This window comes from Haliotis rufescens, unplaced genomic scaffold (genome assembly GCF_023055435.1).
Source record: "Haliotis rufescens isolate VD_foot unplaced genomic scaffold, xgHalRufe1.0.p SCAF_46, whole genome shotgun sequence".
Lineage (NCBI taxonomy): Eukaryota > Metazoa > Mollusca > Gastropoda > Lepetellida > Haliotidae > Haliotis > Haliotis rufescens.
In genome coordinates this window covers 2,032,180-2,059,954 of record NW_025964179.1, presented here as the reverse complement: position 1 = coordinate 2,059,954, position 27,775 = coordinate 2,032,180, and the positions used below count along the sequence as shown (strand labels likewise).

General features: G+C 45.4%; 1 protein-coding gene across 1 annotated transcript; it reads right to left on the bottom strand.

The window, feature by feature from the left end:
- Nucleotides 1-27,775, bottom strand: LOC124141599 (protein white-like). The gene is made up of 20 exons (XM_046509621.2): nucleotides 27,650-27,775; nucleotides 26,123-26,462; nucleotides 22,162-22,210; nucleotides 21,603-21,789; nucleotides 20,707-20,778; nucleotides 19,743-19,841; nucleotides 18,703-18,869; nucleotides 15,932-16,003; nucleotides 14,943-15,045; nucleotides 13,301-13,399; nucleotides 12,745-12,773; nucleotides 11,796-11,901; nucleotides 8,694-8,825; nucleotides 8,121-8,213; nucleotides 7,371-7,428; nucleotides 6,865-6,942; nucleotides 6,012-6,117; nucleotides 3,201-3,301; nucleotides 2,643-2,740; nucleotides 1-433 (listed from the first exon to the last, which is right to left on the bottom strand). The coding sequence occupies exons 2-20, from the start codon at nucleotides 26,433-26,435 to the stop codon at nucleotides 329-331; spliced, it is 2,067 nt and encodes a 688-aa protein (XP_046365577.2). The 5' UTR covers nucleotides 26,436-26,462; nucleotides 27,650-27,775; the 3' UTR covers nucleotides 1-328.

Sequence of the window (27,775 nt, the reverse complement as noted above, 5' to 3'; positions counted from 1 at the left end):
TCAACCAAGTCAGCGAGCCTGACCACCCGATCCCGTTAGTCGCCTTTTACGACAAGCATAGTCACGTTTTACGGCAAGCGTGAGTTGCTGAAGACCTATTCTACCCCGGAATCTCAAGGTTAATCTGGGACACGACCCCACGATCATCAGGGCGGTTGGGTGGCCTTATGGATTAAGACGAAAACCCGAGGTTTTTTCCCACATGGGAGCACATGTAAGGCGTACTCTTGATGTCAACCGCCGTGTATGTGTTGGAATATTGAGTGGTGTTCATAAACTCGTTCAGGGGACCATAGCACGCATTGGTCACCTGCGGTCACTGGTAGAATTAAGATTTGGATCTCCGGGCCTTGACGAGTAGGACGATGAATGCGATGACTCTGTAGATGACCAGAAGGGCACACAACATGCCCACGTCGAAGAACACGTTGTCCTGCAAAATGGGAGACAAATTGTCAGTTTGTTTTTGTTTGTTTGCCGTTAAACACCGCATCAGCAATGTTTCAGGTATATGGCGGCGGACTGTGAATAACTGAGTTTGGACCAGACAATCCAGTGATTGACATAATGAGCATCGATCCACGCAAGTGGGATACGATGACATTTATCGACCAAGTCATCCAGCCTGACCTCCCGATCTCCCTTACGACAAGCATATATAGGTTGTGGAAACACAATTCTAGTGAGTGAGTGGGTGAGTTGGGTTTAACGCCGCTTTTAACAGTATTCCAGTTATATCGCGGCGTGTCAGCTTGATGTGGGAGGAAAGCCCAAAGTGATGCAGGTCTCAGACGTTTATCACTTCGGTGAAACCCACGAGCACGGGTATGGTGCTGACAAACCTAGAAACATAATCGGGGCGAACTGGGATTCGAACCCACAATCATAGGTTTCTGGCGTGCCCAAGGGACGCAACTCTGCACAGCGAATCGCGGCGCCTTAGACGACTGGGCCACCCGTGCCCCCGAAACACAATTCTAACCCGTGTGAGCGACTGAGTGAGTGGGTGAATGAATGAGTGGGTGAGTGAGTTATACGCAACATTCAACGTTATTCCAACAACATCAGGTTGACCTTTAAACATCAAATCTGCCCCTGTCAATCCAGTGGTTGACAGTCTGAGCAGAGTGCCGCAGCCGGTTGTACAATGAATCACAATGAGACATATCACAGACTGTAACATACAGATACTCATTACACGCCTCTGACAACGGTCACTGTGTAATATGTGTAGAGGCAGTGATTGGTGTCAACTGAAACATTTCTGAAGTCTGAAAATATATATTAATGTCTCAATAATAGTCCTAATTTAATATGTTGGAATGTGTCATACTTTGCAATGAAGTTGTTTCACATGTCTTTACCGTGGTGTAGGTATTCAAGTACCCCTTTACCTTGCCGAAATTGATACAGTCAAACACATTTTAACCTCGAGGTGAGATAGTCAGGTACGTCCTTACCTCCGTGAAGCTGAGATAGTCAAGCACGTCCTAACGTCCGTGACACGTCCTTACCTCCGTGAAGCTGAGATAGCCAAGCACGTCCTTACCTCCATGAAGCTGAGATAGTCAAGCACATCAATACCTCCGTGAAGCTGAGATAGTCAAGCACGTCCTTACCTCCGTGAAACTTAGATAGTCAAGCATGTCCTAACCTCCGTGAAACTGAGATAGTCAAGCACATCCATACCTCCGTGAAGCTGAGATAGTCAAGCACGTCCTAACCTCCGTGAAACTGAGATAGTCAAGCATGGCCTTACCTCCGTGAAGCTGAGATGCTGAGATAGTCAAGCATGTCCTTACCTCCGTGAAGCTGAGATAGTCAATTACGTCCTTACCTCCGTGAAACTGAGATAGTCAAGCACATCCATACCTCCGTGAAGCTGAGATAGTGAAGCACGTCCTAACCTCCGTGAAACTGAGATAGTCAAGCATGTCCTAACCTCCGTGAAACTGAGATAGTCAAGCACATCCATACCTCCGTGAAGCTGAGATAGTCAAGCATGTTCTTACCTCCGTCAAGCTGTGATAGTCAAGCACGTCCTTACCTCCGTGAAGCTGAGATAGTCAAGCACGTCCTAACCTCCGTGAAACTGAGATAGTCAAGTACGTCCTAACCTCCGTGAAACTGAGATAGCCAAGCATGTCCTTACCTCCGTGAAACTGAGATAGTCAAGCACGTCCTTACCTCCGTGAAGCTGAGATGGTCAATCATGTCCTTACCTCCGTGAAACTGAGATAGTCAAGCACATCCGTACCTCCGTGAAGCTGAGATAGTCAAGCATGTCCTAACCTCCGTGAAACTGAGATAGTCAAGCATGTCCTTACCTCCGTGAAGCTGAGATAGTCAAGCATGTCCTAACCTCCGTGAAACTGAGATAGTCAAGCACATCCATACCTCCGTGAAGCTGAGATAGTGAAGCACGTCCTAACCTCCGTGAAACTGAGATAGTCAAGCACGTCCTAACCTCCGTGAAACTGAGATAGTGAAGCACGTCCTAACCTCCGTGAAACTGAGATAGTCAAGCACGTCCTAACCTCCGTGAAACTGAGATAGTCAAGTACGTCCTAACCTCCGTGAAACTGAGATAGTCAAGCACGTCCTAACCTCCGTGAAACTGAGATAGTCAAGTACGTCCTTACCTCCGTGAAGCTGAGATATTCAAGCACGTCTTCACCATCCTTGTAACACTCCTCAGTGGGGTCAGTGTTGTTCATGGTGGCATTGCCATCGGGACAGTCTGTGACCAAATTACAAAATATATATTATGTGTTTGTTTAACGTCACACAGCAATATTCCAGCTATATGTCATCGGCCTGTAAATAACGAGCCTTGACCAGACAATCCAGTCATCGATCTTGTGAGCCGTGGGTGTACGAACCACAAAACGTTCGCAGCTCTACGACATTCGTAAGCCTTTGACAAACCATAGAGTTACGATAGATCCTAACGCAACGAAGGCTTTATGGAATTATTTGGCCGCTTCTTACGACCACCATAGATTGCTGGGTACCTGCTTTGACTCGGAACCTCCTGCGGGTTGAAAAAAACAGAATAACTGCAATGATCACATGTAAACAACCCGAATGCCTAAAACTTCCGCAACAAACCATTATTGATCCTTGAATTAAAATAATTACCTTCTGCTAGTTTGCAACGTAAGCATTTTGATACCGAAAATTGCTGATTGGTTAAGTACCTATGTTATGGACGTACTGCCATTGGTTGACAGACAGGACCTCATTTGCATATTGAAACCATGAGATGTATTTCAGCCAGATGAAATACACAGGGACGGATCTGAAATGGATTGAAAATGGTTGACCTTTTACACAGTGAACCGTTTGTAAAGATTTATCAGAAGAAAGTGAAAAGTGTGTTCTTGAAAGATATGGATATTTATAGTGGTAATTTGTACTTTGAAGTAATAATTGATACATGTAATGATAATAAAGCATTTTTTTTTATTTGAACAATGTTGTACTTTGAGCCTACCCATTGTTTAAGTTTGCCATTGTTGGAATACTTCTATTTTTACAACACTGTTAAAACGTACCTGTTGATCGAAGCCACTTAACAGTTACATATAGTCATTTTTCACCCGTTGTTGATACTGTGTCATTGTTAGAACTGTGTCATTGTAAGGACTTACCCGTTGCTTGTAGTGTGTCATTGTTAGGACTTACCCATTGTTAGAACTGTGTCATTGTGAGGACTTACCCGTTCTTAGTACTGTGTCATTATTGGGACTTACCCGTTGTTAGTAGTGTGTCATTGTTAGGACTTACCCATTGTTAGAACTGTGTCATTGTTAGGACTTACCCGTTGTTGGTACTGTGTCATAATTAGGACCTACCCATTGTTAGAACTGTGTTATTGTTAGGACTTACCCATTGTTAGGACTGACCCATTGTTAGGACTTACCCGTTGTTAGTACTGTGTGATTGTTAGGTTAGGACTTACCCGTTGTCAGTACTGTGTGATTGTTAGGTTAGGACTTACCCGTTGTTAGAACTGTGTCATTGTTAGGAATTACCCGTTGTTAGAACTGTGTCATTGTTAGGACTTACCCGTTGTTAGTAGTGTGTCATTACTAGGACTTACCCATTGTTAGAACTGTGTCATTGTGAGGACTTACCCGTTCTTATTACTGTGTGATTGTTGGGACTTACCCGTTGTTAGTAGTGTGTCATTGTTAGGACTTACCCATTGTTAGAACTGTGTCATTGTTAGGACTTACCCGTTGTTGGTACTGTGTCATAATTAGGACCTACCCGTTGTTAGAACTGTGTCATTGTTAGGAATTACCCGTTGTTAGAACTGTGTCATTGTTAGGACTTACCCGTTGTTAGTAGTGTGTCATTACTAGGACTTACCCATTGTTAGAACTGTGTCATTGTGAGGACTTACCCGTTCTTATTACTGTGTGATTGTTGGGACTTACCCGTTGTTAGTAGTGTGTCATTGTTAGGACTTACCCATTGTTAGAACTGTGTCATTGTTAGGACTTACCCATTTTTAGTACTGTGTCATTGTAAGGAATTACCCGTTGTTGGTACTGTGTGATTGTTAGGACTTACCCGTTGTTAGTACTGTGTGATTGTTAGGTAAGAACTTACCCGTTGTTAGTACTGTGTCATTGTTAGGACTTACCCGTTGTTAGAACTGTGTCATTGTTAGGAATTACCCGTTGTTAGCACTGTGTCATTGTTAGGACTTAACCGTTGTTGGTACTGTGTCATTGTTAGGACTTACTCGTTGTTAGAACTGTGTCATTGTTAGGACTTACCCGTTGTTAGAACTGTGTCATTGTTAGGACTTACCCGTTGTTAGAACTGTGTCATTGTTAGGACTTACCCGTTGTTGGTACTGTGTCATTGTTAGGACTTACCCGTTGTTGGTACTGTGTGATTGTTAGGACTTACCCGTTGTTAGTACTGTGTGATTGTTAGGTAAGAACTTACCCGTTGTTAGTAGTGTGTCATTGTTAGGACTTACCCATTGTTAGGACTTACCCATTGTTAGAACTGTGTCATTGTGAGGACTTACCCGTTCTTAGTACTGTGTCATTATTGGGGCTTACACGTTGTTAGTAGTGTGTCATTGTTAGGACTTACCCATTGTTAGAACTGTGTGATTGTTAGGGCTTACCCGTTGTTAGAACTGTGTCATTGTTAGGACTTACCCATTGTTAGAACAGTGTCATTGTTAGGACTTACCCATTGTTAGGACTTACCCATTGTTAGTACTGTGTGATTGTTAGGACTTACCCGTTGTTGGTACTGTGTGATTGTTAGGACTTACCCGTTGTTAGTACTGTGTGATTGTTAGGTTAGGACTTACCCGTTGTTAGTACTGTGTGATTGTTAGGTTAGGACTGACCCGTTGTTAGTACTGTGTGATTGTTAGGTTAGGACTTACCCGTTGTTAGTATTGTGTGATTGTTAGGTTAGGACTTACCCGTTGTTAGTACTGTGTGATTGTTAGGTTAGGACTTACCCGTTGTTAGTATTGTGTGATTGTTAGGTAAGGACTTACCCGTTGTTAGTACTGTGTGATTGTTAGGTTAGGACTTACCCGTTGTTAGTATTGTGTGATTGTTAGGTTAGGACTTACCCGTTGTTAGTACTGTGTGATTGTTAGGTTAGGACTTACCCGTTGTTAGTATTGTGTGATTGTTAGGTAAGGACTTACCCGTTGTTAGTACTGTGTGATTGTTAGGTTAGGACTTACCCGTTGTTAGTACTGTGTGATTGTTAGGTTAGGACTTACCCGTTGTTAGAACTGTGTCATTGTTAGGACTTACCCGTTGTTAGCACTGTGTCATTGTTAGGACTTACCCGTTGTTAGAACTGTGTCATTGTTAGGACTTACCCGTTGTTAGAACTGTGTCATTGTGAGGACTTACCGATTGTCGGTACTAAGTTATTGACAGAACTTACCCTTTGTTGGTACTAAGTCATTGTTAGATCTTACCAATTGTTGGCACAAAGGTATTGTTAGAACTTACCCATTGTTGAGGAAGAGTCCACCAAACAACATGAAGGGGATGAGGAGGGGAGGGGTGACAGCCATGGCGACGTCCACTGACCCACACGCTGTCGATATCAGGTAGCCTGGAATACAGACAACCTTATTCTGCTGTAAGTTCCCGGGTCTTTAAGGCGAACATTTAAACTGCCTTTGCATGTGTTTGTGACGGGTGTCACCGATAGGCCAGGATACGCTCACCTTTTAGCAAACAGCTGTATCATCAGTGATTGGTAGTGATTTATAAACACATTCTCATTATATAGTCGGAATCGTACAATCGATTACCAGGAAAAACTATATAGTGTGTCTTTACATCAGGAAGATTTGCATTGTACCTTTGTACCAGACACAATATGTATTGTGTTCTTATACTAGTATCCAGGGAAACGTACATAAGTGGCAGCACTGCACATCCAGTGGTTGCCATGGTACCCGTTACCACAACATCTACAAGTGGCAGCACTACACATCCAGTGGTTGCCATGGTACCCGTTACCACAGCATCTACAAGTGGCAGCACTACACATCCAGTGGTTGACATGGTACCCGTTACCACAACAACTACAAGTGGCAGTGCCACACATCCAGTACCCGTTACCACAGCAACTACAAGTGGCAGCTCTACACAACTAGTGGTTGCCCTGCTACCCGTTACCACAGCATCTACAAGTGGCAGCACTACACATCCAGTGGTTGCCATGGCACCCGTTAGCACAACAACTACAAATGGCAGTACTCACGGCGAGGGGTGCCTTGGTACCCGATCTCACAGCAACTACAGCAACTACAAGTGGCAGTTGTACCCAGGGAATTCCATTGTTTCAACTCACCGAAGGAGATAGCAACGTTGGCTACGAGGATGATGACTCCACAACATATCAAAAACGTCACTGCATCGTTGTATAAACCTGCAAATGAGGAAGGAAGTTCTTAAATATGAGAAGCTAAAATTGTGCTCGGGTGGTCACAGTCTGAAGTATTCGAGTATAATAATTGTGTGGACACAAACCGACTGTGTGGTATTGTTCCGTGTTGTCAGGCAGTAATGGAGGTTAACAGGTCCGCAGCAATGTCTTACAGGTTTGTAGCTGAGGGTGGTTCAGTGTTGTACGGCTACTCCCTTTCCCGAGCAGGGTTGCGTCCCTTTGTCGTGCCAGAATCTGATGGTAGTGAGTTCGACCCGAAGGTTTACACTGGTAATGACCCTTGTGTTGTCAGCACATAGCCATGGACTTAACCAAGTGGTGAACGTGAACGGCCTGCGCCGCGTTTGACTTTTTTCTCACATTGTTACGTTGTGTTTCACTTACACACTCACTCCATTCACGGAACTTACCAATCATCCAGTACAGCACAAGGACAGACAGCCATGGCAGAAAGAAGAATGTTGGAAGCTGCAGTGAAAAATGGAGTTTACTTGTTTGTTGAAGACCTTATTATTGTAAATTCCGAATTAACGTGATAACAAATGCAGAAAAACGGTAAATCCCTTAAACTTTATATGTGATCTTACTGCTACATTTGTCATGCTCCGTTACAAAGCGATCTTACTGCTACGTCTTCCATGCTCCGTTACAAAGCGATCTTACCGCTACATCAGTCGTGCCCCGTTACAAAGCGATCTTACCGCTACATCAGTCGTGCCCCGTTACAAAGCGATCTTACCGCTACATCAGTCGTGCCCCGTTACAAAGCGATTTTACTGCTACGTCGTCCATGCTCCGTTACAAAGCGATTTTACCGCTACAACAGTCGTGCCCCGTTACAAAGCGATTTTACTGCTACGTCTGCCATGCTCCGTTACAAAGCGATCTTACCGCTACATCAGTCGTGCCCCGTTACAAAGCGATCTTACTGCTACGTCTGCCATGCTCCGTTACAAAGCGATTTTACCGCTACATCAGTCGTGCCCCGTTACAAAGCGATCTTACCGCTACATCAGTCGTGCCCCGTTACAAAGCGATTTTACCGCTACATCAGTCGTGCCCCGTCACTTCTTGTACTGGTTGACATTTGGGTAAGCATCAGTGCATGTACCTCGCCTGTGTTGTACTGAGTGCCATTTTACTCGTCCTATTGCACGTACCTCGGCTATGTTTTTCGCGAGGAAGTACACATCTACCCTGTAAAGTCCGCTGCCGTATTCTCGCAAGAAAATTGACATCTCTATCGGAAACGACTGAAACAAAAAAAAGTACACAGGCGTCAATAAGTATACTACAGATATAAATTACCCTCACCTCTCACTACTCTAGGATACCCCCACCTCTCTCCACTCTGGGATGCCCTCGCCTCTCTTCACACAAAGATAAACATCCTCTCTGTTCTCAAGGATACCCAACCTCTCTCTACTCTAGGATATCCATCCTCTCTCTACTCTGGGATACCCTCACCTCTCTCTACTCTACGATGCCCCAACCTCTCGCTACTCCAGGTGTTGCGCAGTCACGAATGTACGTCCTAACGCGACGACATCTCAAAACCAAAGTGTACTTAGTCAGATTTTCCTCGTTTTGCACGTGCCCGGGCAGCACGTGCCATGTCACACTTTTCCCTTTTCCCTGCGAAGCAAGATGCGTTCCAGCTATCTGTTCAAGCCTAACATGTCTTCAAACCACCAGGATAACCCCACCTCTCTTCTCTAGGATACCCTACTCACATTAACTACCGAAAACATGTTGGTGAAGGAGGCGTTTGTAATGAGGATGAAGAGCGCCCCGTTGATGTTCATGACGCCCTCTTGGTTGTATTCCTGATCCAAGTACACGAGGCCAAGAACGACGGATATTACCTGAAACAAAATTCACAGCAACAGCTTAGGCCCGTCTCAGTCAACTGACACAAAGTAAGTAGCAACCGCTTAGGTCGGTCTCAGTCAACTGACACAAAGTAAGTAGCAACCGCTTAGGTCGGTCCACAGCAACCACTAAGGCCAGACCCAGTAAACTGACACAAAGTCCACAGCAACCGCTAAGGCCAGCCTTAGTCAACTGAAACAAAGTCCACAACAACAGTATCGGCCAATCTGTCGGTCTCTGCCAACTGGAACGTCTAAATCGGGTTTATTTACATCAAATGTTCTGAAATATTTATACCCTATTAATGTTTTTATATATACACATGCACAAAAATTAAGCGCCACCCACCATATTTGTGAACTGTTACTTTTGGCACTTAATGATTACTATTATAACGAGATGTACGATTATTATAAGCCATATATGTGAACCTCATGTGATGCAAAAAGTTGTCCCAAAGCAAGTTTATCTTGTGTTCCAAAAGAATATGAGCAGAAAGGAATTTTACCGAAGACCAGAAATTGAAGGATTAGAAAACATTGAAAAACTTGTTTTGTCATGTAACTGTCATGATATCAGCAAACCATATCAGGTGTCACATAGACACCCTAGGGACTGCAGAGTCTATTGCAAGACCGAAACGTCAGTAACGTGTGTATGATCCACGGACATTGACCACAGCTTCAACCCTACGCCTCATACTCATTACAAGTCGTTGAATGCTTCTCTGAGGCAAACGGATCCATTCTTCATGAAGTGCGGCTTTAAATCCAGCGAGATTTTGAACTGGGGGACCACGATGTCTGATTCTCCGGCCAAGAATGTCCCAGATATGCTCTATCGGATTAAGATCCGGACTACAGGCCGGCCAAGGAAGAGTGGCAATAGCTTCTTGACGCAAATAAGCCAAAACTGCCCGAGATGTGTGTGGTCTAGCATTGTCCCCCATGTAAAGAGGTCTTGCCTGAAGAGGATGGTTGTCAAAATGAGGGACGACCACTGGACGAAGAACAGCATCTTGGTATTGTTTGCCATTCCGGTTTCCACGAATTGTCACCAGCGGAAGTTTGCAGCCGAAGGAAACACAACCCCATATCATGACAGACCCCCCGCCACATGCTAAGGTCATATGGATGTTCCTTTGTGCAAAACGAGTGTAACGTTGCCTCCAAACACATATTCGACCATCAACAGTTCGTAGCAGCATTCTACACTCGTCAGACCAATGGATCCTTCTCCATTTGGCCAAGTTCCATCGACTAGGGGCACGTCACCATATCAGACGATTCCGCATGTGCCTCTTGGTCAGTTGAGGACGTTTTACTGGTCTTCTGGCGTTATAACCAGCCGCTCTGAGGCGACGCCTTACGGTCATCGTCGAGGGTCTCTGATGGGTAATCCACTACACTCCTAAATCTGTTGAAGTGGCAAATGGATTTCGTCTGACTAACCTGAAAAGACGTCTATCCTCTCTGTTAGAGGTCTCTCTTGGCCTACCCGACCTATTGACATCATTGGTTTGACCATGTTTGACGATCAAACGAGTGATAACCTTGTGATGACGACCCATTTGTCTTGCAATGGCCCTGCATGACATGCCATCATTCTTCATGCCTATCACTTGCCATCTTTCAGCGTTCGTTAACTTTCTCCTCACCATGACTGATTTTCAACCTCTATTGGAAGGGGAATCTCACGCAGGAGCAAAATGCAACCACGTGTCTGAAACTTGAATTTCACTATTTATAGGGTAGGGGAACTGCAGCAACACGTAAAGCACGCTTTCCTTGTGGTATCTGAACAAATTTGGGTTCATGAAACTATGGAAGCCTAATTCAGTCATACATCATCATATTTCGTATTTCTGATTCCCACACGTGAAATCAAGAGACTATGAATATGGTGGCGCTTAACTTTTGAGCATGTGTATACATCGTTTTTTTAACACTTGTTGTTTTGTTTTTGTTTCAACTTGTATTTCATTTTCATTTGAATAAAAACGTAGCCTTATGTTGCTTGTTTCCAAAATAGCATGCTTTTGTTGTTAACTTTTCATTCTTCAATTTACATATTTGACAATATTTGTACTACATTGTATTTTCAACGTGAATATAATTTAAAGGCCAAGAAATCAAGAAAACGAGAACAGAAATCAAGAATGGCCTTATCTTGTTTAATTTCCATGAGGAATACTGTCTATTTATGGGTATTGGGACAAAATCCTTCTTTGGTTTAGGGAGCATCCTGTGTTCATAGTGTGGTAACTGCGTGGTATAACTAACCAAAGTCATCTACTGTTTAAACAAACGCGGATTTTTCTTGTGTCAAGATAAAGCATTGTGTCATTCTATGTAATGCGAAATGTTGTTGACGGAATACTGTAGTACTACTATGGGAACAATAAAATAAAAAAACACAAACAAAACATGAAGTCAATACATACATTTGTCGTTAACTGTCGGGGATTATGAATAATGGAATAGAATACATACATGTAAAGCACCCTGATTTTTCTTTTCTCTGACACTAGTTTTGTACGGTGTTATACCATCCAAATTATATTGTTTCTGACGTCATGGTGTTAAATAGGTAGTTGAATAGCTTTACGCAGCAATCACCATAAGAATCAGTAAATCATGTTTCCTATAATGCTTTTAGCGTAAAGATTAACCTTTTTTCAGGTGAAGGATTGACTTGCCTTTGTATGTATTTGTGACGGGTGCCCACGGTGGTGGAGGATACGCTCACCTTTTCGCGAACACCTGATATCATGACTATGTGATAGTGATTCATAAACACATGCTCATGATGTAGTCTGAATCGTACGATCGACTCTGCTTTATGCAGGGATTGCTATTCGATATCGAAAGGTTTTTGTTTTTGTATTTTATTTAACATGTGCCAGCAACGTGGACATGCCAAGATCCATGTGTCAGGTAGACAGTGGCCTGTCTGATACTTACCACAGTCTGCATCACCCGGACTCGGAACAAGACCACATCCCTGAATAGACTGATCCAGCTTCGCCACAGCACAACAGAAAACTGATTGAACCAAGATGTGTCATATCTGAAATACGATATGTGCACTTTTGGTCAGTTGTTTAGTGTGTTTATGTCAGGGAACACTAGTGAGTGAGTGAGTGAGTGAGTGAGTGAGTGGGCGGGCGGGCGGGTGAGTGAGTGAGTGAGTGAGTGAGTGAGTGAGTGAGTGAGTGAGTGAGTGAGTGAGTGAGTGAGTGAGTGAGTGAGTGGGATAATATAAATTGTCCAAGCAAGAGAATAATCAGTCAAGACTATCCTCCGAAACCGATAACACTTTCTTAGTAACGTACAAATTCTAGTATTTTGGGTTTGAGTCCCATCCAGGAATCGAACCCACAATCTTAAAGTCAGGCACCAAGTCGCAAGTACACAAAGTGGGCAATCTGGCCCACTCAGCCACCGAGGCTTCCACAAAATGGGAATCTAGATCATGTATTTTGTGTACTTCTCTGATGAGTGTGCAAGTCACAGGCACATGAGTACACTTGTGTGTATGTGAATACGTTCATTCTTGCGTTTCTTTGACCACAATGTTTGTTGTTTAAGGCATTATTCTGTAATAAAGGTAAATAATCACATCTTGTGATCCAGTGCTTTGCATGATCAGCGTCGGGTACGACGATGCAGTCAGCGAGCATCACAAGTTATTAGCCTCCTACAAGAAGCAAGGAAGCTGAGGACCTAGTCTCACACGGAATCCCACGAGGGCACACAACCAAGGGACTCCGTACATTCATGAGCGTTTCTCTTGTCAACTGCGTCACCGGGGGCCTCTGTTCTTACATCTAACGTCAACTTCAGAGAATCACCAGTCTCGTTTATCTACAGAAACAGTTTCCAAATGGCGTATAAGGCGTGATGCTCTTACCTGTCTTCGTTGTCGAACGCCTCCTCAAACTGTAACCAAGAAATATTTCATCATATTTATGCTGGGTTCATAAACGGCATTATATTTTTCTCAAGAAACTGGAATACAGTTTGTCGCTTTTAACTATCTCTCTGTACACAATCCAACCATCCATGTATCAATCCGTCCATTCCTACATGCTTTCCTCCTTACTGAAATGAAAGATTGTGACTGTAAAATGTTACGTAGACAAACCAGTGGTCGACAATGTGAACAACAAATTAAAGATTTACTGACACTACGTCATCACATTGTCACCATGACAACTGATGAGACAAACAATGGAGGTTCTGAGTGTAATGACTGGCTGTTCCGTTTTCAAGAATGTTTGTTCCTATTGTTCAAGTTTATTTATTCAATATTTTCGTTAAATTATTAATTCAATAATATATTCGTGATTAACATTTATATATTTGAACATCCTTATTTAATATTTGTGGCTTATATGTTTTCTTCAATTTTATGTCATGTTTTCATTTTTCGTCAAATTATTTTCACAACATACAGTCTCACTTACCACGACAGATGACGCTCGTCGCAGTGTCTGTGAAGTGTCCATGATGTCCGTGGACATAATGCGGGTCAGTTCACTGTCTCGGAAAGCGTCACACAAACTCTGAAGGACATAAACAATACAATAAGGTACTGCGATGCAGAGTTACATTGTGTACGTCCCTTTGGCGTCCCAATGGTTGTGGAATCGTCCTCAGTGTTTCTGGATTTGTTAGCAGCGTGACGCGTTTGTCCCCATGAACATGAAATCACTCAGGATTTGCCCCCACAACCCAGCTGGCACGTCATGGTAAAAATGGAAAACTGTTTAAAGTGGTGTTAAATCACTCACTCTATGTTAGCTTCAGCTGTGGGACCGCCTCCGTGGTCTAGTGGTAGAGCGTCCGCCCGGAGAGCGGAAGGTCCGGGTTTCGATCCCCGGCCGCGTCATACCAAAAGACGTTAAAAGATGGTACTTGTTGTTACCCTGTCTGGCGCTCGGCATTAAGGGGCTAAAACAAGGACTTGTCGGCTCGGAGTCAGTATACTGTGTCTGAGTGGCGTTTTCATGTTAAACTGCGGCATGGTATCTCAGTGAGCTAGCACTATAAATCGGCATCAGTCCGGAATAGTACAAGCAGCCACACACATACATACACGTGCATGCACGTCGCTATATAAGTGCAATAATCTTGGACGCGACGTTAAACCCCATTTCACCTCACCTCACCTTCAGCTGTGACGGGTTGATTGTCAAATAACCTCACAGTTTCAGTTTCATGTTGTTTAACGCCGCACTCAGCAATATCCCAGCTATATGACGGCGGTCTGTAAATAATCGAGTGTGGACCAGACAATCCAGTGATTGACATCTTCAGCATCGATCCACGCAATTAGGATACGATGACATGCCTGGCCACCCGATACCGTTAGTCGCCTCTTACGACAAGCATGGTCGCCTTTTACGGCAAGCATGGGTTGCTGCAGACCTATTCTATCCCGGATCTTGTCAGATAACACTTAATGATAACTAGTATGATCATTAAGTGTTATCATTCTAGTTATCATAACCTTATATGATCACCAACCAAGATTTTCCGAGGGCTAGTGAGTGTTTAACGCTGTTGTATTTCCTTAATATCATAGCTATATAAAATGTGAGTTGACAGTGTTAGGTGCGTACCACTTTGGTCAAACCAACGACCATGCGTATACTATTCCGAAAGCATACTACAACACTGGCTTTATGTGGAAATACAATAATCTGATTAGATAATATTGCCCTGAACAAAAGACAAATGTTTATATCCGGTAAAGATAAAAAAGCTGCCGTGGCATTTGAGTGTGCTACAAGGCAATCACACCCTCTCACTGAGGCAACGCCTTTGGCATAGACATGGCAAATGATGAAAATAGGAGACTAACCCTAACCCTAAACTTAACGCTAACCCTAACCCCAACCCTAACCCTAGCCCCAACTCTTACCCTAACCCTAACCCTAACCCTAACCCTAACCCTAACCCCAACTCTTACCCTAACCCCAACCCTAACCCTAACCCTAACCCCAACTCTTACCCTAACCCTAACCCTAAACCGGCCCCTAATCGACAGTTTTTACTTCACATGTATGCCTGACACCATCAACACAAACTGAACTGTTGTGTTACCTGCACTTTGTCGAAACTTTCCTGCTCCTTTCCGGGGACAATAGCAAGAGTCAGCACATAGAAGTCTGCAGGGTTGAAGTTCCTTGGACAGGGGAAACCTTGGCTGCAGGATGAGAATAAAGTGAGTGAGTGAGTGAGTGAGTGAGTGAGTGAGTGAGTGAGTGAGTGAGTGAGTGAGTGAGTGAGTGAGTGAGTGAGTGAGTGAGTGAGTGAGTGAGTGAGTGAGTGAGTGGGTGAGTGGGTGGGTGGGTGGGTGGGTGGGTGGGTGGGTGGGTGGGTGGGTGGGTGGGTGGAAGGGTGGGAAGGGTGGGTGGGTGAGTGAGTGAGTGAGTGAGTGAGTGAGTGAGTGAGTGAGTAGGAGAAGGATAGAGAGAAGGAGAAACAAGAGCAGTAACAAGGAGTGAGTTGTTTAATACCGCTTTAAACAGTATTCCAGATATATCACGGTGCGTCAGGTTAATGTGGGAGAAAAACACGAACAGATGCAGGCCTCGCCCTTTTGGCGAAACCCACGAACACGGGTATGGTGCTGACAAACCTAGAAACATAATAGGGGCGACCCAGGATTCGAACCCACGTTCATAGGTTTCTTGCGTCGCCAAGGGGACAACTTTTCACTGCGCATCAGTAACAAGAAAATACCAAAAATACAGATATGGATACAGATTAAATATGGAAACAATGATTATGTTAATTAGGAGATAAACATACTGTGTTTTCAATGTAGAGCTAGGTTACTTGTAGATTTAACCGCGCTAAATTGAATTTGGAACCGAACGCTGCTATGAATATTAGGCTTCCGCGGTGATGCGGCCGTCAAACCAGCTGTTTCAATCAGAGGGGGTTTATTGTGATTTAATAGCCTCTGATTGACCAATCAGAATCGAGTAAATTCAAAATTCATGGTAGAATACAAGTTTAACTTCTCATTGACAATATAACATGGATACAGTGAGTGTACATAAACATGCGGTGTGTCGGCCTATTACCTGGAAAACAGCTCAAAAGCATCTTGTGATGCCCCTATGAATGCTGTCCTGCCCTCGGCCAAAAGTAGAACCCTAAAACAAAGAGTAACAAATGTTATATTTGGGATAACACTTTCTTAGTAGAGTACAGATTCTCGTACCTTTTGGGGTTGAGTCCCGTCCGGGATTCGAACCCACACTGCCAGAGTGAGGCACCTAATTGCCAGCACACAAAGTCAGCGATCTCACCCAATCAGCCACCGAGGCTTCCACAAAAATGGAAGTCCGACAACTGGTGGTCTAGATCATGTACTTTGTATACCCCTCTGACAACAAAGGGGATAATACTGTGTAACTGTTACAGAAACCCGAAAAGAATAAGTCACGGACTCCATTATTGAAAGGTTTTTATTTACATAAAGTTGCAGTCGCACAACTACTTGGGGTCAACAAGCCACGAAGTTCAGGTCAAGTTCAGGTCAAGGTCAAGATGATTTCATAACCTGTATCAGTCAGGAAAGTAAACTCACATTTCACGATTTCAATTTCAGTCAAACATATTAATGTACATATGTCAACACTGAACATTGGGTGACGTTGTTGAAACATCAAACACCATGAATATACAACACGTCCCTAGTACTCGAGCAGTGAGAGGGGCGGCCGGGTAGCCGAGTGGTTAAAGCGTTCGCTCGTCACGCCGAAGACCCGGGTTCGATTCCCGACATGGGCACAGTGTGTGAAGTCTATTTCTGGTGTCCCCCCTCGTGATATTGCTGGAATATTACTAAAAGCGGCGTAAAACCATACTCACTCACTCGAGCAGTGAGCGGGTGCGTGAGTGAGTAGGTGCGGCTTTACGCCGCTTTTAGCAATATTCCAGTAATACCACGACGGGGGACACCAGAAATGGGCTTCACACATTGTATTCTGACCCAAGCCCCAATTCTGAATCGAGCTCCCAAAGGGACACGATCATGGCTTACTAGTGACCTGTTCTGAATCGAGCCCCAAAAGGACACGATCATGGCTTACTAGGGACCTGTTCTCAACTGAGCCCCCAAAGGGATACGATCAAGGCTTACTAGGGACCTGTTCTCAACTGAGCCCCCAAAGGGATACGATCAAGGTTTACTAGTGACCTGTTCTGAATCGAGTCCCCAAAGGGAACGATCATGGCTTACTAGGGACCTCTTCTGAATCGAGTCCCCAAAGGGACACGACCATAGCTTACTAGGGACCTGTTCTCAACTGAGCCACCAAAGGGATACGATCAAGGCTTACTAGGGACCTGTTCTCAACTGAGCCCCCAAAGGGATACGATCAAGGCTTACTAGGGACCTGTTCTGAATCGAGTCCCCAAAGGGACACGATCATGGCTTACTAGGGACCTGTTCTCAACTGAGCCCCCAAAGGGATACGATCAAGGCTTAATTACTAGGGACCTGTTCTGAATCGAGCCCCCAAAGGGACAAGATCACGGCTTACTAGGGACCTGTTCTGAACTGAGCCCCTAAAGGGACACGATCATGGCTTACTAGGGACCTGTTCTGAACTGAGCCCCTAAAGGGACACGATCACGGCTTACTAGGGACCTGTTCTGAACTGAGCCCCTAAAGGGACACGATCATGGCTTACTAGGGACCTGTTCTCAACTGAGCCCCTAAAGAGACACGATCATGGCTTACTAGGGACCTGTTCTCAACTGAGCCCCTAAAGGGACACGATCATGGCTTACTAGGGACCTGTTCTCAACTGAGACCCTAAAGAGACACGATCATGGCTTACTAGAGACCTGTTCTCAACTGAGCCCCTAAAGGGACACGATCATGGCTTACTAGGGACCTGTTCTCAACTGATTCCCTAAAGAGACACGATCATGGCTTACTAGGGACCTGTTCTCAACTGAGCCCCTAAAGGGACACGATCATGGCTTACTAGTGACCTGTTCTGAATCGAGCCCCTAAAGGAATACGATCATGGCTTACTAGGGACCTGTTCTGAATCGAGCCCCTAAAGGGACACGATCATGGCTTACTAGGGACCTGTTCTCAACTGAGCCCCCAAAGGGATACGATCAAGGTTTACTAGGGACCTTTTCTTAACTGAGCCACCAAAGGGATACGATCAAGGCTTACTAGTGACCTGTTCTGAATCGAGCTCCCAAAGGGACACGATCATGGCTTACTAGGGACCTGTTCTGAATCCAGCTCCCAAAGGGACACGATCATGGCTTACTAGGGACCTGTTCTGAATCGAGCCCCCAAAGGGACACGATCATGGCTTACTAGTGACCTGTTCTGAATCGAGCCCCTAAAGGAATACGATCATGGCTTACTAGTGACCTGTTCTGAATCGAATCCCCAAAGGGACACGGTCATGGCTTACTAGGGACCTGTTCTCAACTGAGCCCCAAAAGGGACACGACCATGGCTTACTAGGGACCTGTTCTCAACTGAGCCCCCAAAGGGATACAATCAAGGCTTACTAGTGACCTGTTCTCAACTGAGCCCCCAAAGGGACACGATCCTGGCTTACTAGGGACCTGTTCTCAACCGAGCCCCTAAATGGACACGATCATGGCTTACTAGGGACCTTTTCTCAACTGAGCCCCCAAAGGGATACGATCAAGGCTTACCAGTGACCTGTTCTCAACCGAGCCCTCAAAGGGACACAAGCATGGGGTGCTAGGGACATATCCTGAACCGAGTAGTTTTGCTCCTGGCCCTGACAGGGACACAAGGAAGCGGGGCTGGGTAGATGTTCCTAGTAGTGTTCCCAGGTTAACTCACTGGCTGAACATGGCGAAGACCTCCGACGATGGCTGATGGATAGTACACAGGATGGTTCTGCCCTTGGCCGCCATGCTCTGTAAGGTCTTCACAATGTTCTGTGCCATGAAGGAGTCCAGCCCCGACGTCGGCTCGTCACAGAACATCAGGGGCGGATTGGTCAGCACCTTCACGGCAGAAAGAGGCAGGATTTAGAGATACGTAAACTCGGCGACACTTATGATAGCGTGTGATAGTGAGATGGGGTTTAACGCCGCGTTCAAGATTATTGAACTTATATAGCGACGTATCATGGCAGTGGACCAAGTGCGCCTTCGCGGCAGAAAGAAGCAGGAACTAGAGACAATGGTAGAGTGAGGCAGTGAGATGGGGTTTAACCCCGCGTTCAAGATTATTGCACTTACATAGCGACCTATCATGACAGTGGACCAAGGATGGGCTTCACACATTGTAACTATGTGGCGAATAGAACACGGGCCTTCAGAGTGACGAGTCACAGATTGACTAACGGCGCTCTTTGAGGGTAGAGTGCAAATTATTTTGCAGAGTTGCGGTACTTTCCAGTGCCAGGATCCGATGCCGATGGTAAATACTCGAATCAAGTAAATTGTATAATCTCTCTCCCTCCTCTCTCTCTCTCTCTCTCTCTCTCTCTCTCTCTCTCTCTCTCTCTCTCTCTCTCTCTCTCTCTCTCTCTCTCTCTCTCTCTCTCTCTCTCTCTCTCTCTCTCTCTCTCACAGAAGGCGCCCAGTACACTATCTATAAGAAATATATATATATATAAATAACTGCGGCGCGTTCTGTTAGTGAGTTAGGGTTAGCGTAGCGCGGGCGGAGGCCTCAGACGCTTACCGCTTTTTCGAAACGAACACGGGTATGAAGCTAATAGATCATGACACTTCTCGGATATCAGTTATTGATATTAATATCGCCCGGGTTTACAACATGCAGGTACAACGAATTTCAATGAGTTGGAATACTTCCTTGTATATGTAGGTACAGGACCTACGTTATCTATTCATTGACAAACTTGGTTTTACCTCTGAAGCAAAGGACAGCCGCTTCATCTCGCCTCCAGAGATTCCCTTTGTCAGACCTGGCGTCCCAATCCTAGTCTCAGCGCACTTCGTCAGACCCATCTGCCAAATCACAACACTCTAAGTCAGACCCTTCTGCAAAATCACAACAATCAAGGTCAGACCCTTCTGCTAAATCACAACACTCAAGGTCAGACCCTTCTGCTAAATCACAACGCTCAAGGTCAGACCCTTCTGCTAAATCACAACACTCAAGGTCAGACCCTTCTGCTAAATCACAATAATCTAAGTCAGACCCTTCTGCTAAATCACAACACTCTAAGTCAGACCCTTCTGCAAAATCACAACACTCTAAGTCAGACCCTTCTGCTAAATCACAACACTCAAGGTCAGACCCTTCTGCTAAATCACAACACTCTAGGTCAGACCCTTCTGCTAAATCACAATAATCTAAGTCAGACCCTTCTGCTAAATCACAACAATCTAGGTCAGACCAATCTGCCAAATTACAAAACTCTAAGTCAGACCAATCAGCCAAATTACAAAAATCTAAGTCAGACCCTTCAGCCAAATCACAACGATCTAAGTCAGACCCTTCAGCTAAATCACAACAATCTAGGTCAGACCAATCCGCCAAATTACAGAAATCTAAGTCAGACCAATCTGCCATCACAACGATCACAACCATCTTGACCAGACCCATCTTGCCCACAGTGATACCCATCTGTCAGATCGTTACAATCTAAATCAAGCCCGTCATCCATCTGGTCACAGAACTCAGAGGTACGTCAGTTCCTCCTATTAAGGGATGGCACACATTACACAGGAACCCGCTCTCATTGTCTTGCTTCACCTACAACTTGCACCGACGAAACTCTTGTCGTATTTCCTAACGTTAAACCATTGAAAGGATGCTTTGTAAGCAGTACCGGTTGCCTGTAGAGGTGGTTAACTGTAAGAACAATACCTCGACGATCACCTCATCCACCCTCTGTAAGCGGGCCTTCCTCGACAGTCGCCTGTCCATCCTCAACAGAGCCTGGAACAGAAACCTTCATTTAGATACAAACGTAAAGATGAAAATACCTTTAGATTTGAAGCAGCTAACTTTATTTTTAACTCGAACGCGCGGAGACTATGCCTCTCCACTCCAATGGAGTTTTTTCGTTGTTGTTGTTGTTGTTTTTATGAGAGATGGTAATCATTGAAATTCATTTTTTGTCTAGAACCTTCGGCGATATTTTTATTCAAGGATCCAAGTGCTGAGCACAGATGCCTTGACAGTAACCTACCCTAACGCTAACACAAGACATAAGTGAGTGAGTGAGTGAGTGAATTTGGTTTTACGCCGCTTGTAGCAATATTCCAGCAATATCACGGCGGGGCACACCAGAAATGGGCTTCACACATTGTACCCATGTCGGGAATCGAACCCGGATCTTCGGCGTGACGAGCGAACGCTTTAACCAATAGGCTACCCGACCGCCCTCGAGATTAGTAAAGGGATACTTAATATTGTGTTCATGACACATTATTGGGTGTCGAACGGGGTCTATAAAAGCAACGATTTTTAGCCTAGCTTTTATGGACAATTATACAGTTGGACAGAGGCTACTTCGTCTTGATCTGCTGAGGGCGCACACAGACACGCACACACACACGCGCGCACACGAACAGACGCATACACAAGCGCGAACGCTCACGCACACTCACGCGAGTACGCACACGAACAGGCGCATATACACTCACACACGCACGCACACACACACACAAACACGCAAACACGCAAACACACCAACCTTGCACACCTTACTATCAGCGAGAAGTTGCTCAAAGCGGCGTTTAAACCCAATTCACACCTACCCTGAACGTGAGATGTTCCCTGACCGTGAGGGTCCCGATGAACATCTCATCTTGTTGAACATAGGCTGAGATGTTCTTGATGCCCTTTTCGACCTGTACACCATTGACCTTGACAGCTCCTTCCATGGTGTACTGGGCGATGTTCCTACACGCCAGTGCGTTCATCAGAGTCGACTTGCCGGCGCCACTGGGAAATAACAACTACAGCTATAGATTTATTTATGAAAGGCATCAACGTCAGCGAAACTGACTCGAAACAAAATCCGGTACAACCATCTATACTGTTAACCACCTCATTAAAACATGCAAATAGTCGATTATTACCCGATGTTAAGACAACGTGGAAGTCCTGCGGGTAAGGCGTTCACCCGGATTCGATGCCCCACTTGGGGACAATGGGGGAACCAGTTCTCTGGTGTCCCCGATCTGATACGTCTGGAATATCGCGTATGATATCACTCACTCACTCACTCACTCACTCACTCACTCACTCACTCACTCACTCACTCACTCACTCACTCACTCACTCACTCACTCACTCACTCACTCACTCACTCACCTTGCTCCAATAATGGCCAGCAAAGATCCAGGTTTCACCAGACCGGTCACTGGAACATAGAGCACAGTAATGTCACTGGAACATAGAGCACAGTAATGTCACTGGAACATAGAGCACGGTAATGTCACTAAAACATAGAGCACAGTAATGTCACTGGCATATAGAGCACAGTGATGTCAAAAGAACATAGAGCACAGTAATGTCACTGGAACATAGAGCACAGTAATGTCACTGGAACATAGAGCACAGTAATGTCACTGGCATATAGAGCACAGTGATGGCACTGGCATATAGAGCACAGTGATGTCACTGGAACATAGAGCACAGTAATGTCGCTGGCATATAGAGCACAGTAATGTCACTGGAACATAGAGCACAGTGATGTCACTGGCATATAGAGCACAGTAATGTCACTGGAACATAGAGCACAGTAATGTCACTGGCATATAGAGCACAGTGATGTCAAAAGAACATAGAGCACAGTAATGTCACTAAAACATAGAGCACAGTAATGTCACTGGAACATAGAGCACAGTAATGTCACTGGAACATAGAGCACAGTAATGTCACTGGAACATAGAGCACAGTAATGTCACTGGAACATAGAGCACAGTAATGTTACTGGAACATAGAGCACATTAATGTCATCGGAACATAGAGCACAGTGATGCCACTTGAACATAGAGCACAGTAATGTTACTGGAACATAGAGCACAGTAATGTTACTGGGACATAGAGCACAGTAATGTCACTGGAACATAGAGCACAGTAATGTCATCGGAACATAGAGCACAGTAATGTCATCCGAACATAGAGCACAGAAATGTCACTGGAACATAGAGCACAGTAATGTCACTGGAACATAGAGCACAGTAATGTCATCCGAACATAGAGCACAGTAATGTCACTAGAACATAGAGCACAGTGATGTCAATAGAACATAGAGCACGGTAATGTCACTGGAACATAGAGCACAGTATTGTCACTGGAACATAGAGCACAGTAATGTCATCCGAACATAGAGCACAGTAATGTCACTGGAACATAGAGCACAGTAATGTCATCGGAACATAGAGCACAGTGATGTCACTAGAACATAGAGCACAGAAATGTCACTGGAACATAGAGCACAGTAATGTCACTGGAACATAGAGCACAGTAATGTCACTGGAACATAGAGCACAGTAATGTCATCCGAACATAGAGCACAGTAATGTCACTGGAACATAGAGCACGGTAATGTCACTAAAACATAGAGCATAGTAATGTCACTGGCATATAGAGCACAGTAATGTCACTGGAACATAGAGCACAGTAATGTCACTGGAACATAGAGCACAGTAATGTCACTGGAACATAGAGCACAGTAATGTCACTGGCACATAGAGCACAGTAATGTCACTGGAACATAGAGCACAGTAATGTCACTGGAACATAGAGCACAGTAATGTCACTGGAACATAGAGCACAGTAATGTCACTGGCACATAGAGCACAGTAATGTCACTGGAACATAGAGCACAGTAATGTCATCCGAACATAGAGCACAGTAATGTCATCCGAACATAGAGCACAGTAATGTTACTGGAACATAGAGCACAGTAATGTCACTGGAACATAGAGCACAGTAATGCCACTAGAAGGTAAAACACCATACTGCCACACACTCTAAACCATACACATCCACCCTAACATACCTCTTAGCACCCAAGCACACATCCACACAGTGTTTCTCACCTCACTCCCAAACACACACCAACACAGGGACATTTTTACAACAGACCCTAACACACATAAACATAGGGCCCTTCTCACCACACACCCTAACACACACCAACACAGGGTCATTCTCACCACACACACTAACACACACCAACACGGGGTCATTCTCACCACACACCCTAACACACATAAACACAGGGTCCTTCTCTCCACACACCCTAACACACATAAACATAGGGCCCTTCTCACCACACACCCTAACACACACCAACACAGGGTCATTCTCACCACACACCCTAACACACACCAACACGGGGTCATCCTCACCACACACCCTAACACACATCACCTCCGGGTCCTTCTCACCATACAACCTAACACACATAAACATAGGGCCCTTCTCTCCACACACCCTAACATGCATCAACACAAGGTCCTTCTCACCACACACCCTAACACACACCAACACAGGGTCCTTCTCACCACACACCCTAACACACATCAACACAGGGTCCTTCTCACCACACACCCTAACACACACCAACACAGGGTCCTTCTCTCCACACACCCTAACACACACCAACACGGGGTCACTCTCACCACACACCCTAACACACACCAACACGGGGCCCTTCTCTCCACACACCCTAACACACACCAACACGGGGCCCTTCTCTCCACACACCCTAACACACACCAACACATGGTCATTCTCACCACACACCCCAAACACACATCAACACAGGGTCATCCTCACCACACACCCTAACACACACCAACACAGGATCCTTCTCGCTACACACCCTAACACACACAAACATAGGGCCCTTCTCTCCACACACCCTAACACACACCAACACAGGGTGTTTCTCACCACACACCCTAACACACACCAACACAGGGTCCTGGTCACTACACACCCTAACACACATAAACATAGGGCCCTTCTCTCCACACACCCTAACACACACCAACACAGGGTGTTTCTCACCACACACCCTAACACACACCAACACAGGGCCCTTCTCACCACACACCCTAACATACATCAACACAGGGTCCTTCTCACCACACACCCTAACACACACAAACATAGGGTCATTCTCACCACACACCCTAACACACACCAACACAGGGTCCTTCTCTCCACACACCCTAACACACACCAACACGGGGTCACTCTCACCACACACCCTAACACACACCAACACGGGGCCCTTCTCTCCACACACCCTAACACACACCAACACGGGGCCCTTCTCTCCACACACCCTAACACACACCAACACATGGTCATTCTCACCACACACCCCAAACACACATCAACACAGGGTCATCCTCACCACACACCCTAACACACACCAACACAGGGTCCTTCTCGCTACACACCCTAACACACATAAACATAGGGCCCTTCTCTCCACACACCCTAACACACACCAACACAGGGTGTTTCTCACCACACACCCTAACACACACCAACACAGGGTCCTGGTCACTACACACCCTAACACACATAAACATAGGGCCCTTCTCTCCACACACCCTAACACACACCAACACAGGGTGTTTCTCACCACACACCCTAACACACACCAACACAGGGCCCTTCTCACCACACACCCTAACATACATCAACACAGGGTCCTTCTCTCCACACACCCTAACACACACCAACACAGGGTCATTCACGACACACACCCTAAAGCACATCAACATAGGGCCCTTCTCACCACACACCCTAACACACACCAACATAGAGCCCTTCTCTCCACACACCCTAACATACATCAACACAAGGTCCTTCTCACCACACACCCTAACACACATCAACACGGGGTCATTCTCTCAACACACCCTAACACACACCAACACAGGGTCATTCTCACCACACACCCTAACACACACCAACACAGGGTCCTTCTCTCAACACACCCTAACACACACCAACACAGGGTCCTTCTCACTACACACTCTAACACACATCAACATAGGGCCCTTCTCACCACACACCCTAACACACACCAACACAAGGTCATTCTCACTACACACCCTAACACACACCAACACAGGGTCCTTCTCTCCACACACCCTAGCACACATCAACACGGGGTCCTTCTCACCACACACCCTAACACACACCAACAGAGGGTGTTTCTCACCACACACCCTAACACACATCAACACAGGGTCATTCCCACTACACACCCTAACACACATCAACACAGGGTCCTTCTCACCATCTTTGAGAATGTGCTTTAGCTCCACCTCTTGGCTTCTACGCCCACAGCACTTCTTGTTGTCTATCTTCACGTGGACGTTGATGTTCTCCCACGACAGACATACGGACTCGATGCCGTCACTGTAGCTCGTCCTCAAGTCGGAACATTTTTCATCGTAGGGGATGTATATGTCATTTTCCCTGACCTCCGAAGATCCGGTCAGTTGATGGTCAGTCTTCTTCTCGACTAGGGAGGTAGTGACGTTTACATACGTTGGAGATTTCCTGTCTGACTTTTTCTGAAGTAACGGGGCTTCCTCTGCGTCTGCCATTTCTTGTCCAAATCCTCAAGAGAAGCTCTGTAAAACAGGTCGTGTTTTATTAACAGTATCACAGATTTCAGTGTGCCCCTCTGATTAATTTGGAAGTATTTTTGTTTGCTTTGTTTGTTTGTTTGTTTAACGCCGCACTCAGCAATATTCCAGCTATATGACGGCGGTCTGGACCAGGCAATCAAGTGATTGACATCATGAGCATCGATCCACGCAATTGAGATCGATGACATGCATCAACCAAATCAGCGAGTCTGTCCACCCGATCCCGTTAGTCGCCTTTGACTGCAAGCATTGGTTGCTGAAGACCTATTCTACCCTGGATCTTCACGGGTCGATTTAGAATGAACGGGAGTGAGGTACCGTTGATTACGTGTGCATTTCAAAACGTATCTTACCAGCGGAAGCCTCGTGGTCCAAGGGGCGCTAATCATTTTGAACGCGAGGTTCAAGGTCCTTAGCAGACGCAGCGATGATTGTGGCGGTCTTTCGACATGTTTTGTTTATCAACGATTCCCCGAACCTTAATAATGCCACGATGGCTTCACTACTAGAATACAAAAGTGAGAGGCGGAAAACTCTCTTCCAACCTATTTGTTCGGGAGTCCTACCTTGGGTCCTTGGAAACTGCAAATACTCACGGACAATCATTCGAGTAGAATATATCAGTTATACAGTTTTGTTATGCATCCGTAGTGTCTATGCATCTCTGGTGTGTTGTGAAATATAGAAGTGTATGCAGGAGTGTTTTCACCCTCTGGGAGTAGTCAGACGTTGCAGAGAACAGACACACAGTGTTACCGACGGCATCAACCACCCACCCCCACCCCCACCCCCACCACCACCACCACCACCACCACCACCACCACACCCCACCCCACCCACCACCCTCACCCTCATTCCAAAACCACCAACCCACTCCTTCGAATGACAAGCCAAAACCACCAACCCACTCCTTCGAATGACAAGCTGATGCCACAAAAGACCCATTTGCACATGATCTTATTCAACGCTGTTGTCCAGTTGCCATGGTGTCCAACCAATTTACACTTGAATGTGTGTTCACGAAACCGGTACGCATGTCCTGCCCTACCAGCAACACCCGTCACATCATCTTTTATGATCGCCCTTAATATACCGGGAAACTACATACATTTCTGTATGACAGTGAATATACACATACCAAGGTATTATACACAACCATGCACACTTACTTGTACAAGTTGATCAATGATCAAGAGGTGATGTACACCACACCGACCAAACGCATGAAATGTAGATTGGCAAATAACTTATCTCAAGTATGAGACTGCACGCTGGTCTCGCTGACATCACAGTGC

Excerpts from the sequence above, each read along its gene's own strand:
- LOC124141599 (XM_046509621.2), bottom strand. The coding sequence starts at position 26,435 with ATGGCAGACGCAGAGGAAGCCCCGTTACTTCAGAAAAAGTCAGACAGG. Across the intron at positions 2,741-3,200 it reads GCAGTACGTCCATAACATAG|ACTGTCCCGATGGCAATGCC; the intron begins GTACTTAACCAA and ends ATTTGGTCACAG. Across the intron at positions 434-2,642 it reads AATATCTCAGCTTCACGGAG|GACAACGTGTTCTTCGACGT; the intron begins GTAAGGACGTAC and ends CCCATTTTGCAG.